The following is a 15,622-nucleotide window of genomic DNA, read 5'->3' as shown; positions in this document are numbered from 1 at the left end:
GGCTTGGGCCCGCTCCCCAGGGCGGGGTTGGGGCAGGTCTAAACCGCAGTCTGGCCGCCCTCTGCCGGAGGCCACTGGGCTGATCAGGGGAAGGTGCCACCCCCATCATCCCGCTGCTGCTGCCACTGCCACTGCCAGCCACCTCAGCTGCCGCCCTCGGCCCTCACAGCCACCAAGGTGTTTTCATCAACATGGATTCCAGTGCCTTCACCACAAAAAAATGACAACTTTCCTTAGGCATTTTCAAGATGTATCTTTCATAGGCTATGACATTTCTTTCTTTCTTTTTTTTATCCTCCCTAAGGATATTTTCCCAATAATTTTTAGAGAGCATGGAAGAGAGAGAGAAAGACAAAGAGAAATATAACATGAGAGGGACACATCGATTGGTTGCCTCCTGCATGAGCCTTGACCTGGGCCCACAGCGCAGCAGCCGCAGGGGCTGCTGATCAGGCCCTGCCTCTCTCTCTGGCCCTTGCTGCAGTGCTGGCTCCTGATCAGGCCCTCCCCTGGCGCAGGCGCGGAGACCCTCCCTCCCCCACCCCCTCCACCCCCCACCCCCGCTGTGGCCCGCCCCCACCACTGCAAGTCCCCTCCCACCCGCACCTGCTGTGCGTGCAGCCTGCCGATCTGTCGTTACTGTGATGGCGTCCTGGACAATTTGCATATTCATCTATTATTAGTGTGGATAAGTGGTGGAAAATGCGAAATAACAATGGTTTAAACAGGAGAAAAGGCTAATTCTTTCTCATAGACAGGACAGAGTTGAGATGGTCATCAGGGGCCTAGGCCTAAAGCTTCAACTCTATCTCCTCTGTATTCCTGCAGGAAAAAGGAAAAAACAGGAGAACAGCATTATTTCTACCCTTACCCCTTTTAAAGCCACTTCCCCAAAATTGCATGTTTTAAATTTATTTGCATCCCATTGACTAGATTTTGATTTACATGGCCGTATCTAGCTGCAGGGAGCTAGGAAGTGCAGCCTTTATTCTGGGTGCCCAGTGCTTGGTTAACATTCAGTGACTCTGTTACTCAGGAAGAAGGGAGGATATTGGGGAAAAACCAGCAGACTCTGCTAATCTTTTTTTTAGTAAATCTTTATTGTTCAGATTATTACATTTGTTCCTCTTTTTTTCCCCCCATAGCTCCCCTCCACCCAGTTCCCACCCCACCCTGTGCCCTTACCCCCCCACTCTCCTCATCCATAGGTGCACAATTTTTGTCCAGTCTCTTCCCACATCTCCCACACCCCTTTCCCCACCAAGAATAGTGAGTCCATTCCCTTTCTATATCCCTGATTCTATTATAATCACCAGTTCATTCTGTTCATCAGATTATTTATTCACTTGATTCTTAGATTCACTTGTTGATAGATGCATATTTGTTGTTCATAATTAGTATCTTTACGTTTTTCTTCTTTTTCCTCTTCTTAAAGGATACCTTTCAGCATTTCATATAATCCTGGTTTGGTGGTGATGAACTCCTTTAGCTTTTCCTTATCTGTGAAGCTCTTTATCTGACCTTCAATTCTGAATGATAGCTTTGCTGGATAAAGTAATCTTGGTTGTAGGTTCTTGCTATTCATCACTTTGAATATTTCTTGCCACTCCCTTCTGGCCTGCAAAGTTTCTGTTGAGAAATCAGCTGACAGTCGTATGGGTACTCCCTTGTAGGTAACTGAGTTTCTTTCTCTTGCTGCTTTTAAGATTTTCTCTTTGTCTTTTGCTCTTGGCATTTTAATTATGATGTGTCTTGGTGTGGTCCTCTTTGGATTCCTTTTGCTTGGGGTTCTCTGCGCTTCCTGGACTTGGAAGTCTATTTCTTTCACCAGGTAGGGGAAGTTTTCTGTCATGATTTCTTCAAATAGGTTTTCAATATCTTGCCCTCTCTCATCTTCTGGCACCCCTATAATTCTGATGTTGGTACGCTTGAAGCTGTCCCAGAGGCTCCTTACACTATCTTCGTATTTTTGGATTCCTTTTCATTTTGCTTTTCTGGTTGGGTGTTTTTTGCTTCTTCACATTTCGAATCTTTGCCTTGATTCTTGCGCTCCTCTGGTCTGCTGTTAGGAGTCTGTATAATATTTGTTATTTCAGTCCGTGTATGCTTAATTTCTAGTTGGTTCTTTATCACAACATCGAGGGTCTCATTAGATTTCTTGAGGATCTCAATAACTTTATCGGCGGCTTCTAGACAGTTCTTGAGAGACCTTAAAAGTGTGGTTCTGAACTCAATATCCTCCATTGATAGTTTTGTCCTGTTTCTTTGTCTCCGCATTTTTTATGCTTTCTTGGTGCATCCCCTAGTGGTCTTTGTGCGCAGTCTTGTTGTAGTTAAGCCTTGATTGTTGTAGTTAATACTAGGGGGATTTGACCTCCAGGCCAACCCCAGACTCTGCTAATCTTATTAGAATGTCCTGAATGTTATGAAAATAATTGAAACCCATTAGTCTTTAGCAAAAACAATATCCATCTGCTTTTGTAAATAAGGTTTGATTGAAATACAACCACACTTTTAGGTACTGTCTACACTGCTTTCATGCTATAATGTCAGATTTGAGTAGTTGCTGCAGAGATTGCATGGCCTGCAAAGCCTAGAATATTTACTCTCTGACCCTTTATAGAAAAAGTCTGCCGACTCTGAAATGATACCTTAGTCACATTTAGAGCCACTATCTGAAGTTGTTGGCCCTGAGCTCAGGAAAATAAGCTCCACTTCTTGACTCAACCCTATCTAAATAAACATAGGTTTTTTAAGTCCTGTTAGCACTAAAGCAAGTACAAAATGCACAAAAGTAAGCTAATATCAGTTGGCTATAAATAGGTGCTCAGTAAACACCCTTTGATTTGAGTGATCCTCATGATCTGGGTCTTATGAGGTGGTAGTCCTGCTGGGTGTCTGGCTGGTCAGACCACTGTTCTAGTGCTGTGGTCAGTCCTGGGAACTATGTTTCTAACCTGAGTGTATTCTGAGAGGATGGCCAGATGGTGAAAGATTCAGAAAGGAAAGCAAGCGGTGCCATACTTATTGATGACCTATAATGTTTTACAAACATTGCAGGTAGATGTTGTTCCCAGGTCACAGAGAAAAAATGGAAATTTGGGGAAGTGAAGCAATTTACTAGGAAGTAGCAGAACCAGGATTTAAATCTATATTTGTTTGACTCTAAAATTGATTTTCTATGATAGGCAGCAGTGAAGGAGATTCTTGTATCAAGTGGAGAATAACTCAGATGACCCCTAGAGTTTTTAAGAACTTACAGGGATGGGCAAAAGTAGGTTTACAGTTGTAATACAAGTAAATAATACAATATAAAATAATACAAGAATAAGCTCTGTGTTTTGCATACTCACAACTGTAACCCTACTTATTCCCTGTGTACTTCTTTCAAATCAGTTAGTTGCCTACAAGGGCGCTCCCATAAGACTGTCAGCTGATTTCTCAAGAGAAACTTTGTAGGCCAGAAGGGATTGGCAAGAAATATTCAAAGTGATGAAAAGCAGTGACCTACAACCAATATTACTCTACCCAACAAAGCTATCATTTAGAATCAAAGGCCATATAAAGAGCTTCCAAGACAAGAAAAAGCTAAAAGAGTTCATGACCACCAAACCAGTATTACATAAATGTTAAAGGGTCTTTTTTAAGGAGTAAATAAAAAAAAAATATATGAATAATGAAATGGTAATAAATACATATCTATCAATAATCGAATCTAAAAAACAAAATAAATGAATAAGCAGAACAGAAAGAGATTCATAGATACAAAGAACATTTTGATGGTTGCCAGATGGGAAAAGGTTTGGGGGATGAGTGAAGATGGTGAAGGGATTAGAAGTACAAGTTGGTTGTTACAGAATAGTCATGGGGATGTAAAGTACAGTGTGGGGAATATAGTCAGTAATTTTGTGGTAACTATGTATGGTGCCAGGTGGGTATGGGATTTATCAGGATGGTCACTATGATGTCTGATCACTGGGTTGTACAACTGAAACTAATATCATATTGTATGTTAACTATAATAAACAAATTTTTTGTTGTTGTTAATCTTCACCCTGGGATATTTTTCCATTGATTTTTAGAGTGGAAGGGTAGGGGAGAGACAGAGAGAGAGAAACACCAATGTGAGACACATCTATTGGTTGCCTCCCACACACCCCAACCGGGAATAGGGCCTGCAAAAGAGGTACTTAACCTTGACCAGAATCGAACCCCAGGACCCTTCAGTCTGCAGATCGATGCTCTCTATCCACTCAGCCAATCTGGCTAGGATGAAAAATAATATTTTTTTAACTCTATTTTTAAAAAATATATTCTATTGATTTTTTACAGAGAGGAAGGGAGAGGGATAGAGAGTTAGAAACATCGATGAGAGAGAAACATCGATCAGCTGCCTCCTGCACACTCCCTACTGGGGATGTGCCCGCAACCAAGGTACATGCCCTTGACCGGAATCGAACCTGGGACCCTTCAGTCTGCAGGCCAACGCTCTATCCACTGAGCCAAACCAGCTAGGGCAAAAATAATATTTTTTATAAAAAGAAAAGAAATACATTCTTTCCTTAGGAGACTTTTAAGAAATACCAACCCTAAAAACCATGGGATTTTTTTTAAAAAATATATTTTATTGATTTTTCACAGAGAGGAAGGGAGAGAGATAGAGAGAGTTAGAAACATCGATGAGAAAGAAACATCGATCAGCTGCCTCCTGCACATCCCCCATCGGGGATGTGCCCGCAACCCAGGTACATGCCCTTGACCGGAATCGAACCCGGGACCTCTCAGTCCGCAGGCTGACGCTCTATCCACTGAGCCAAACCGGTTTCGGCCCATGGGATTTTTAAAAATATATATATTTTATTGATTTTTTACAGAGAGGAAGGGAGAGGGATAGAGAGTTAGAAACATCGAGAGAAATATCAATCAGCTACTTCCTGCACACTCCCCACTGGGGATGTGCCCGCAACCAAGGTACATGCCCTTGACCGGAATCTAACCTGGGACCCTTGAGTCTGCAGGCCGACACTATCCACTGAGCCAAACTGGTTAGGGCCCATGGGATTTCTTGATTAAATTTTTAAAATGCTCCTTTTGCTGTGCATTGTTTCATGTCTCCAAGAAACAGTGCCTGTTTTGTAGCCTGGAAACTAGTCCAGTAATTAAAGAGGTGAAAATGAAATGTTTGTAGTTTGTAATCTGAGTGCAAGAATGAAGATAGCTTTTGAAAAATTATCAGCATTTTGTACTCATTTTGTATTTTCTAGCATCCATTGTTATTCCACCAAACTACTAAGAGACATTAATTGTAAATTTGGTATTTAGAGATTGAAAGAAATGTTTAGTCATAAACATTTGATTTACACATCCAGTCTTTTTTACTATCTTTTAGCAGTGATTTCAAAATGAATGAATTCTGCTGTTTGTGTGAACATTTTTAAGTTTTTTCCTTTCTATTGAATTTATTGGGGTTCCATTGATTAATAAAACTATATAGGTTTAAGGTGTACAGTTCTATAATACCTAACTGTATATTGTATTATGTTCACCATCCCAAGTCGTGTCTCTTTCCATTCCATTTACCCCCCCCCCCCCTTTTACCCTCTCCTGCCTCCCACTCCCTTTTCCCTCTGGTAATGACCATGTTGATGTCCGTCTATGAGGGTGTGTTGGGTTTTTTTCTTAATTTCTTTACCTTTATTACCCAGCTCATTCCCTCCACCCCCTGCTTCTGACAGCTGTGAACCAGTTTCTATTTCGGGGTTTTTGGTTATTTGATTATTTTGTTCATTAGATGCCACATATAAGTGAAATCATATGGTACTTGACTTTCTCTGACTGGCTTATTTCACTTAGTGTAATACTCTCCAAGTCCATCCATGCTGTTGCAAAGGCAAGATTTCCTTCTTTTTATGGCCGAGTAGTATTCCATTGTGTAGGTGTACCACAGCTTTTTTATCCACTTATCTATTGATGGGTATTTGGGCTGCTTTCATATCTTGGGTATTGTAAATAATGCAATGAACATAGATGTGCATATATTCTTTTGAATCACTGTTTTGGGTTTCTTCAGATAAATCCCCAGAAATGGAATTACTGGATCATAAGGTAGTTCCATTTTTAATTTTTTGAGGACCCTCGATACTGCTTTCCACAGTGGCTGCACCAATCTGCATTCCCACCAATAGTACATGAGGGTTTTCCTTTCTCTACATTCTTACTAACACTTGTTGTTTGTGGATCTATTGATGAAAGCCATTCTGACAGGTATGAGGTAGTATCTCATTGTGCTTTTAATTTGCATTTTTCTGATGATTAGTGACAATGAGCACTTTTCATATGTCTATTGGCCATCTGTGTGTCCTCTTTGGAAAAGTGTTTATTCAGATCCTTTGCCCGTTTTTTCATTGGATTGTTTGTTTTTATGCCCGGGTTATGGGCTCAATCCCTGGTGAGGGATATGTGGGAGGTGGCGGGTCTGTGTTTCTCTCTCATTGATGTTTCTCTCTCTCTCACACTCTCTTCCTTCCTCTTCTCAAAAACAAAACAAACAAACACACACACACACACAAAAAAAACCCCCGCCCCCCCCCCCCCCACACACACACACACAAACAAGAGTTGTATAAGTTTTCTATTATTGGCAAATATGTTCTTCCATTCAGTGGGTGGTCTTTTCATTTTGTTGATGGCTTCCTATGCTGTGCAAAACCTTTTTAGTTTGATGAGGTTCGTTTATTTTTTCTTCCCCAAGGAGACATATCAGAAAAATGGTGCTAGACGAAATGTTAGAGATTTTACTGCCTATCTTTTCTTCTAGGATTTTTGTGGTTTTGAGTCTAACATTTAATTATTTAATTCATATTGAGTTTGTTCTTGTATATGGTGTAAAAAGGTAATCTAGTTTCATTTTTTTCACATATCTGTACAGTTTTCCCAACACTAATTATTGAATAAACTGTCTTTACCCCATTGTATTTTCATGCCTCCGTTGTCAAATATTGTCTTCTTTCTCAAGATTGCTGTGACTGTTTGGGGTCTTTTATGGTTCCATGTAAATTTTTGGAATATTTGTTTCTATTTGGATAGGAATTGTGTTGAATCTCTAGATTGCTTTGGGTAATATGATCATTTTAATGATGTTAATTCATGAACATGGTATATGGTTCCACATATTTGTCTCTTCTCTAGTTTCTTTCTTCAGTGTCTTATAATTTTCCAAGTATAGGTCTTTTACATCCTTGGTTAAGTTTATTCCAAGGTTTGTTTGTTTTTATGTAATTGTAAATGGGATTATTTTCTTAGCTTCCCTTTCTGATAGTTCATTATTAGTATATAGAAGTGATACTGATTTCTGGGTGTTTATTTTGTATCCTGCTACTTTACTGAATTCATTTATTCTAGTAGTGTGTGTGTGTGTGTGTGTGTGTGTGTGTGTGTGTGTTTGGTGGACTCTAGGTTCTGTATATACAGTATCATGTCATCTGAAAATGATTTTACTTCTTTTTAAATTTGTTTGCCTTTCATTTCTTCTTCTTGTCTGATTGCCGTGGCTAGGACTTCCAGAACAATGTTGAATAAAACCCAGTCTCTCATGACTCTAGTCTGCTCCCGCCATCCCTCTGCTGGAATCCAGGGAGTGTGGCTACAAAGGAGATACTGTGCGTTGGCCCTTTAAGAGGTTGCTTGAGTTTCTAGTGGACTCCACTCTCTCCTTGGCAGACAGAAACCCACTGCTTTTCACAGCCAGATGTTATATGGTGCCTCTCCCAGGCTCTGGCCTCTGGGCTGGGGAGCCTTATTTGGGCTTAAGATCCCACACTTATCAAGAGAAACCCCCTTGCAGCTGAGATATCCCTCTGGAACCACAGCTGCAGCCCATGGGAGCGGGACCTGCCCTTTTCATGTCTGTCGTTTCTGCCAGTCTCATTGTGGCTTCTTCTCTAAAACCGTGGTTATAAGACTTCTCTACAGTTCGTCTTCAATTGGTTATTAAGGTTGAGTGTTGTATATTTTATTTTTGCTTTCAGTTTGGTCCTGGGAGAAAGTGAGTATAGCTTCTACCTTCTCGACTGCCATCTTGGACCCCACCCTATCCCTCTGTATAAACTTAAAAAAAAATTTTTTTTCACAATCTGTTAACTTGTGTTCTTCTAATATTTTTAAATGATACTTATTGCCATCATGTGGACTAAGGATTACTAAAGTGTGTGTTTCTGGAAGGGACTCTTTTGTCCTGCCACATCACACCTGTGGAAATGTGGCTTAATATTTATCTGATTTTAAATCAGTTATGGTCTCATTTGTATTTTATATAGTTCATAAATATATGAAAATATTTTAATAGGCAAGAAATAAATGAAATGCAATATGATATGGTTGAAAAAAAGACTTTTAGAGTTAGACCCAAGTTCATGGCCTGTTTTTTGCCACTTACTAATTCTGCAACCTCAGGCAAACCACTTAACTCTGGCCTTCATTTTTCTTCTCAGTGAAATGAGGTAAATTGCAGTTCACATTGTAAGGATTACATGAGCTCAAATAAGTAAACTCCTAGTACAGTGCACAGAGGAGGTGCTCTTTGTAACTATTTTCAGTAGAGTTCTTAGTCTCTCGATCAATATCTAAACTTGTTCTTGAGGATTGTGGGCATAAAGAGGTCCAGAGAGGAAGCACTGGGACATAGAGCATTTTGCTTTGTTCAGTAGGTCAGATTTCCCATAGCTAGTTGGGTTGCATCTTGTTCTGGGCAATTCAGAACAGTTGCTACAGTACAAGGGTCGTAGAAGAACTTAACAATGGCGGCAGTCGGCTAATGCATAGTCAGCTGGCCAGTGTTCTCTCTAATTGTAACAGGAAGCAGAATCTTCATGGAGAAGAAATGGTTCCAAAGTAGAATGATTCAGGGCTGTCTTTGGTAAGAGAGACATTAGAGATGGGAAAAGGAGAGACCAGTTGGTCACTTTTAAAATAGCACTTTTCAAGTATGATTAGTTGGTACAGGGTCTTCACTTTTATTGTGCTGGATTCCCACAATGAGCAGGCTCTCCAGGATCAGCTCAAGCCACCAGAACTCACAAGTGATGATATATAAGCTACAGATCCCAATTTCCTCAGTTACTTTTGGAAGAATTTACTTGGTACCCCTTTCCAGAGCATCTTATCCCTGGTCTTAAGATCTTAGGAGGCAGCATTAGCTATCAGAAAATTGCCTGAGATTATAGGGAGGGGCTTAGTCCGATGTACAGGCTACTATGAATCATAATATATTATGCCAGCCCTCAAACAGTTAACTTCCTTCATGACCCAAATCTTCATTTCTAACAGTTATTATTTCTGTATGAAATTTTGATAATGCCATTAAAAAATAAAGTAGCATTTTGTGAATTCTTGCTGAGATGGATTGTAAGGGGTCTGTTTCTCACACGCACATACCCCTCCCCAAAAGAGAAGAAGAAAGAAAAGAAAAACAATACTTTTTGTAAATGTATAGGATATTACTAGAAGAACTCAAAAGAAATTGGTAACAGTGGTTCCTCTGAAAGGGTGTACTTGTTAGCAGTGCACAGGTATAGGAAGGTGGCTAATTTAATTGTGTATCTCCTTTAGTATCTTTTGAATTCTATATTCTACCAGTATAATTCTTCTATAGCTATATATGTATTATCTATTCTAAAAATTAAAAGTTTTAAATTAGTAATCTCAGCCCCCAATACAACTATTTTATCTGTGTGTCACTTTCTCTTTTCTTGTCTACAGGCAGATTTTTTTTCCCCGGTGGTACAAAAAACACTTGTCCATCGTATAAAACACTTGGAAAATAAAGCCTAGTTGGGAGTAGGCACTAAAAAGCCCCTGAATACCTCTATCCAGAAAACCACTTTGCTCTATTTTTCGCCAGCTTTTACATGGTTGAGATCATATATTTTATTACCATTTTATATTTTAATGGTTATAGAGTATTTATTTCATTGACTGGAAATATAGTAATGTTTAAAATTCCTCTACCATTGAATATTTAACTAATTACTGGATTTTTACTATAATCACACAATGAGTATTATGAGGCATGGAGCATTTCATTTCTATTGAAGATTTTTCTTAGAATTACTTCTTAGCATAAAGCTACTGATCAAAATATTTGACTATATGTGTGACTTTTATAACAGAGTACAATTTCACTTTCCAAAGAATTATATCAGCTTAATCTACTATCCAGTGTGAGCGAACTACTTCATTATAACCACTCCAGCATTGGATGCTGTTTTAAAATTTATGACCAGTTTACTAGGTGTAAAATGGTAAAATGCTTTGACGTGACTTTTATGTTGCTGTTACTATCCTTGTCCTATGTTTGGCTTGTTTTGTTTACTCTAGGGATCTGCAAAGACTTGGAGAACTTCAGTCTGAATTGGCAGGAGTAGCTGACTTCTCGGCTGCCTATCTTCGGTGTCAACTTCTTCTCATCAAGGTTGGTTTGGACCAGTGGTTCTCAACCTTCTGGCCCTTTAAATACAGTTCCTCATGTTGTGGCCCAACCATAAAATTATTTCCATTGCTACTTCATAACTGTAATGTTGCTACTGTTATGAATCGTAATGTAAATATCTGATATGCAGGATGGTCTTAGGCGACCCCTGTGAAAGGGTCATTCAACCGCCAAAGAGGTTGAGAACCACAGGTTGAGAACCGCTGGTTTGGACTCATTGTACTTTTGAGTGTGATGCTAAGAATACACTTTAACAGATCTGGCAGAGTTTGAGGCCATAATTGGAAAAATATATGGCCTTCTGCAGCCACAGCAGTGGAGAATTATGTATTCTGTGGTGTAATTGTATTTGGCTCTAATTAAATAATTGTTAACTCTAATAGAAATTTGAATTTTTAAAATTTGGTAGCATTCTTTCATCATTATATAATTAGAGCAGATCAGGTGCATAATCATTTTCTTTAGAATCCCAAGGATTTTCATTGTTTTTTTAATACTTTGATTAGCAAAGAACTTCATAATTTCACTTCATCAAAGTAAAATTAGTCAGAGGTTGATTTCATTGCTCTTAAAAAGGCCAGCTTGCTGGCATTTCATATAAGGTAGATGATATATACGTGTATATATACTATATATATTCACACAAAATTTGTACTCAAGAAACTGTTTCAGTTGGCAGAATTGGAAACCAATTAAATGAGTTCAGTAGCTTTCAGCTTCTGTAGCAGAATGCAGAATTCTACTGTAAATTTAAACTTAGGATTTAGGAGAGCCCTTCTTACTGATAAGCCTTTATCTTGGCTTCAGTTCCAAATGTTAGTCTTTAAAGAGATTAATGATATTTATTTAAAGTCAGAACAAATGGAAAGTTTCTTATTTCCCATTGTAAGATGTGTGAGCTTAGGGTTTTGCAAGTTTGTGTGTGTGTATATATATATATATATATATGAATGTGGGTGTGTACACTGGAGTGGGTTGGGATTTAAACAGCCCTTGTTGAGCAAGATAGATTCTTTCAATCATATATGCTTGCATAACCACTACCACAGTCAATATATAGCACATTTCCATTGTCCAAAAATGTTCCTTATGCCCCTTTGCAAAATTGATAGCTTTTCTAAGCTTCTGTGAAACAGGGCTAATAATAACTCGACCCAGGTAAGGACTGGTAACCAGCAATAAGTGTGAGTGCTCTTGGCCTAGGGTCTAGTGCAGGGGTGGGCAAACTTTTTGACTCGAGGGCCACAATGGGTTCTTAAACTGGACCGGAGGGCCGGAAGAAAAGCATGGATGGAGTGTTTGTGTGAACTAATATAAATTCAAAGTAAACATCATTACATAAAAGGGTACGGTCTTTTTTGTTTTTAGTTTTATTCATTTCAAACGGGCCGGATCCGGCCCGCAGGTCGTAGTTTGCCCATGGCTGGTCTAGACCTATCTAATATGATGGTCACCAGGTACATGTGACTATCGAGCACTTGAAATGTTGCTTGTTCAAATTGAGATGTGCTGTAAGTGCAAAATTCACTCTGGATTTCTTAGACTTTGTGTGAAAAAAGCATGTAAGCTATCTCAGTAATTTTTAAAAGATTGATGGCATAGTGAAATGGTGTTATCTTGGAAATACTGCATTAACTAAACTATATTTTTAAAATTAATTTTACCTATTTCTTTTTACTTTTAAAAATGTGACTACTGAAAAATGTAAAATTACCTACATGGTTTGTTATGTGTTTCCATTAGACAGTGTTAGTCTAAGTTTTTTGTAATGTCATTGGATTGTGTCTGTAATTAAGAAGGACTGTGGAAATTAGAGACTATAGCAGAGGTTAGACAAGAGGTGAGAGGTGGGCCATATGGATGGATAGAAGAGGAGAGAGATAGAAGGTGAAATCTGTGGCTTTACATGTTAGTTTTGAATAGAAATCTTGAGAGAGGGTGTAAACTAGGAAAGCTATGCCGGTAAGGTGATGGGGCTGTTCAAAGAATAGTGAGCGTGGGGCAAAGAAAAAAGAACCACAGTCAAACAAGAAGGGCTTAGGCAGTCAGGGAACATTGGCTCTGGGAACAAGAAGGGCCCAGAGCCTTGGAAGCTGGCTTGCCTAGACATTCTGGTGAGACCTTCATGGCCCCTGTACTCTACTTGCAAGCACTGGGCCAGGACATATGGCCTTTGGGCTAGGAATTGGATTGAATAGGGAGGAATTCAGTTAGCTCAAACCTTTGGTTTCCTCTCTGTCCATAAGTGGGGCTGTGATTGGCTTAAAGGAATAAGACTGAGAGGAATGCCTGGCCAGTGTTGCTCAGCGGTTGAATGTCGACCTATGAACCAGGAGGTCAGGATTCGATTCCCAGTCAGGGCACATGCCCAGGTTGCAGGGTCGATCCCCAGTAGGGGGCAAGAGGCAGCCGATCAATGATTCTCTTTCATCATTGATGTTTCTATCTCTCTCTCCCCTTCTCCCTTCCCCTTAGAAATCAATACAAAAAAGAAAAACAAGACTGAGAGGAAGTCCTGATTATGATAGATTTTCAAAGCAAAATAAACATGGCAGTCTCAAATGATATGCCCGTCTTTGTGATCTCTGTGTTCTGTCTTCTCTCCTCTCCTGATTTGTGTGTAGGCCTTACAGGAAAAGCTGTGGAATGTGGCTGCCCCTTTGTATTTGAAGCAGAGCGATTTGGCCTCAGCAGCAGCAAAACAGGTAAGCAATTAAGACCTTCTCCTCCATAGATCTCTGTCCAGGAATTATCTCATTCAAGTTAGAGCCAGAGGCTTTCACACTTCATCTTGGCTCCACAGATCTGATGTGGTCTCTGCAGTCTCAGCCTGTAATGACAGAAGTTAGTGATAGGAGAAGCAGCATAATTAGGGGTCACAGCACTGGTTTTAGAGTCAAGGGACCTGGGTTCTAGACCCAGGTATGCCTCTGATTTTCTGCGTGATGTTGACCAGGTTACTTAACCCCCCCTGGTTTTTTTTCTCCTCTGTAAAATATGGCCATTCTGTGAGATATTTCTAAGATTCTTTTGTGTTCTAAAATATCATAAGTTAGTATTTCAGATATACTAAAATCCAATAAAAACTATCATGAGTCTTCTATCTGAAAATGAAGATGAACTCATTTTCAGGTTATTTATATTTTTAGCCTGTACCATCTCTTGAATGTTAAAAGGTTCCTATGTTTCTCCTCAGTTCATTAAGTAGCATTTCATTTTATTTGCTTTGAGTTTATTTCTTTCTAGCTTTGAGCAATTTCCCTTTATTATTAGGTATTGGGAGTGAACTCTTCTGGATAGTGAACTGTACATAACTGAGTGATTGTGACCAATTAGAAAACTACATTACAATTCACTAAACAATTTCAAGTTTATTTTAATTAAACCTCACAGTAATTCCATTAGGCAGGAATAAGTATTAAGCTCATTTTATAGCAAGGTTAAATTCATAGAACTATAGGTAATATAGTCTGGGACTTGAGCCCAGACCCTCTGACACCCAGAGTCTGTTTTCTTTCCACTACTCTGTTTAATTTCCCATCTGATCTAGACTCCCTCTCAAACTTGCTATGCAGCTTATTGTAGGGGAGTAGAACTTAATGACTGGAGTGCCAGAATGGACCATATTGGGAACGAGGGGACCAGGGAGCAAGAGTCTGGAAGAAAGAGGGGAAAGGAATTACAAATCTGTGTACCAGATACTGTATTAAGGTCTTTCCAGGCCCCATTTAATCCTTTACATTTTCTAATGTTGGTCCTATTTCTTCCCTATGTACAGATAGAGTAACTAAGGTACCATATAATTAAACATCTTGTCTTCCTTTTAGTCATAGGCGAGCCTGGAATTATTTCTCTGACCCCAAAGCCTTCAAAGGGGAAAGAAGCATCATTTGGATGGCAGTAGCTGATTTGGCTAGAATGGAGCAAGAGTTTAAGATGCACTAGGCCTGAGCTGAGGTCGTAGATGTTGTTTTCTGCACTTATCCCAAACTCCATGCCTGTAGGACAGTTTGTCTGGATGACTGACAGGTGGTTCATGGTTCTTGATGCTAAATTCTTGAGGGCTTTTCTTGGGAATTTGGTTTTTATATTCAGCATATATTCATTTTTCCCCACAGCACAGTGAGTTTGGGTTTAGGGTAACAAGTAGTGCTTTATAATTTTATCTGTGATTAAACTTTCATATTATCACATCATCAATTAAGATGATTTTATTACCAGAACAGAGCCTTTTGTTTTTCAGTTGACAAAATAATTTCTTTTTTGCAAGACATGCTATCCAGTTCTCTCAACACATTAATTTCTCTCCAATTATGTTAATTTATCTCAACATAGGCTCTTAAAAATGTTAGTTCAGAATTAAAATATAGGCATAAAAAACCCCCTCAGTTTAGAGTTTCACCTACAATTCTATGCTGTTCTCAAGGAAGACTTGATTTTTAGAGAGAGTAGAAGAGAGAGGGAAAGACAGAGAGAAACATCCATGTGAGAGAAACACATCGATTGGTTGCCTCCTGCACAATCTCCTACCAGGGCCTGAGCCAAGGAGGAGCTTGCAAACAAGGTACATGCCCTTGATCTGAATCGAACTGGAACCCTTCAGTCTGCGGGCTGATGCTCTGTCCACGGAGCCAAACCAGCTAGTGCAAGACTTGATATTTTCACTGATCATTAATTACCTTTTCTTTATAGATCATGGAAGAGACTTACAAAATGGAGTTCATGTACAGTGGTGTGGAGAATAAGCAGGTGGTGATTATACATCATATGAGGCTGCAGGCCAAAGCCTTGCAACTTATAGTAACGGCACGAACTACTCGAGGGTAAGATGTGCAGCTAGCCCAAAGGGGTAGTACGATCCTTTCAAAGACATTCAGAGATCTCACCAAAGTTAATAAGTAAAATGATATTTAGGAAAGATTAGCTAAGGGATGTTAATATACTCTTTTTCAGATATCCCAAGATCTGTTCTCGGATTAGATTAGGTCCCTGGAAAAACCTTCCAGTGGCTCTTTATTGCCTACAGCACAATATAGAACTTCATCTGGAAACATCTGTATTGTCCTTGATAGATTTCTTTTTGTTGGTTTGTTTTGTTAATCTTCACACAAGGATATTTTTCCATTGATTTTTAGA

The 15,622-nt window shown here is 39.3% G+C and overlaps 1 protein-coding gene across 3 annotated transcripts in view; it reads left to right on the top strand.

Moving 5' to 3' along the window:
• The window catches only part of INTS4 (integrator complex subunit 4), a 90,946-nt gene that overhangs the window by 54,855 nt on the left and 20,469 nt on the right, over positions 1-15,622 (top strand). For all 3 annotated transcript variants that reach the window (XM_081100098.1, XM_081100097.1, XM_081100096.1), the window contains exons 16-18: positions 10,375-10,468; positions 13,111-13,191; positions 15,179-15,309. In XM_081100098.1, the coding sequence (XP_080956224.1) occupies positions 10,375-10,468; positions 13,111-13,191; positions 15,179-15,309 (306 nt within the window). The remainder of the gene's footprint in view (positions 1-10,374; positions 10,469-13,110; positions 13,192-15,178; positions 15,310-15,622) is intronic.

This window comes from Myotis nattereri, assembly GCF_964212035.1.
Source record: "Myotis nattereri genome assembly, chromosome: 9".
NCBI classification, from domain to species: Eukaryota; Metazoa; Chordata; class Mammalia; order Chiroptera; family Vespertilionidae; genus Myotis; species Myotis nattereri.
The sequence above is the reverse complement of the archived record's forward strand: the minus strand, read 5'-3'. Positions and strand labels throughout refer to the sequence as shown.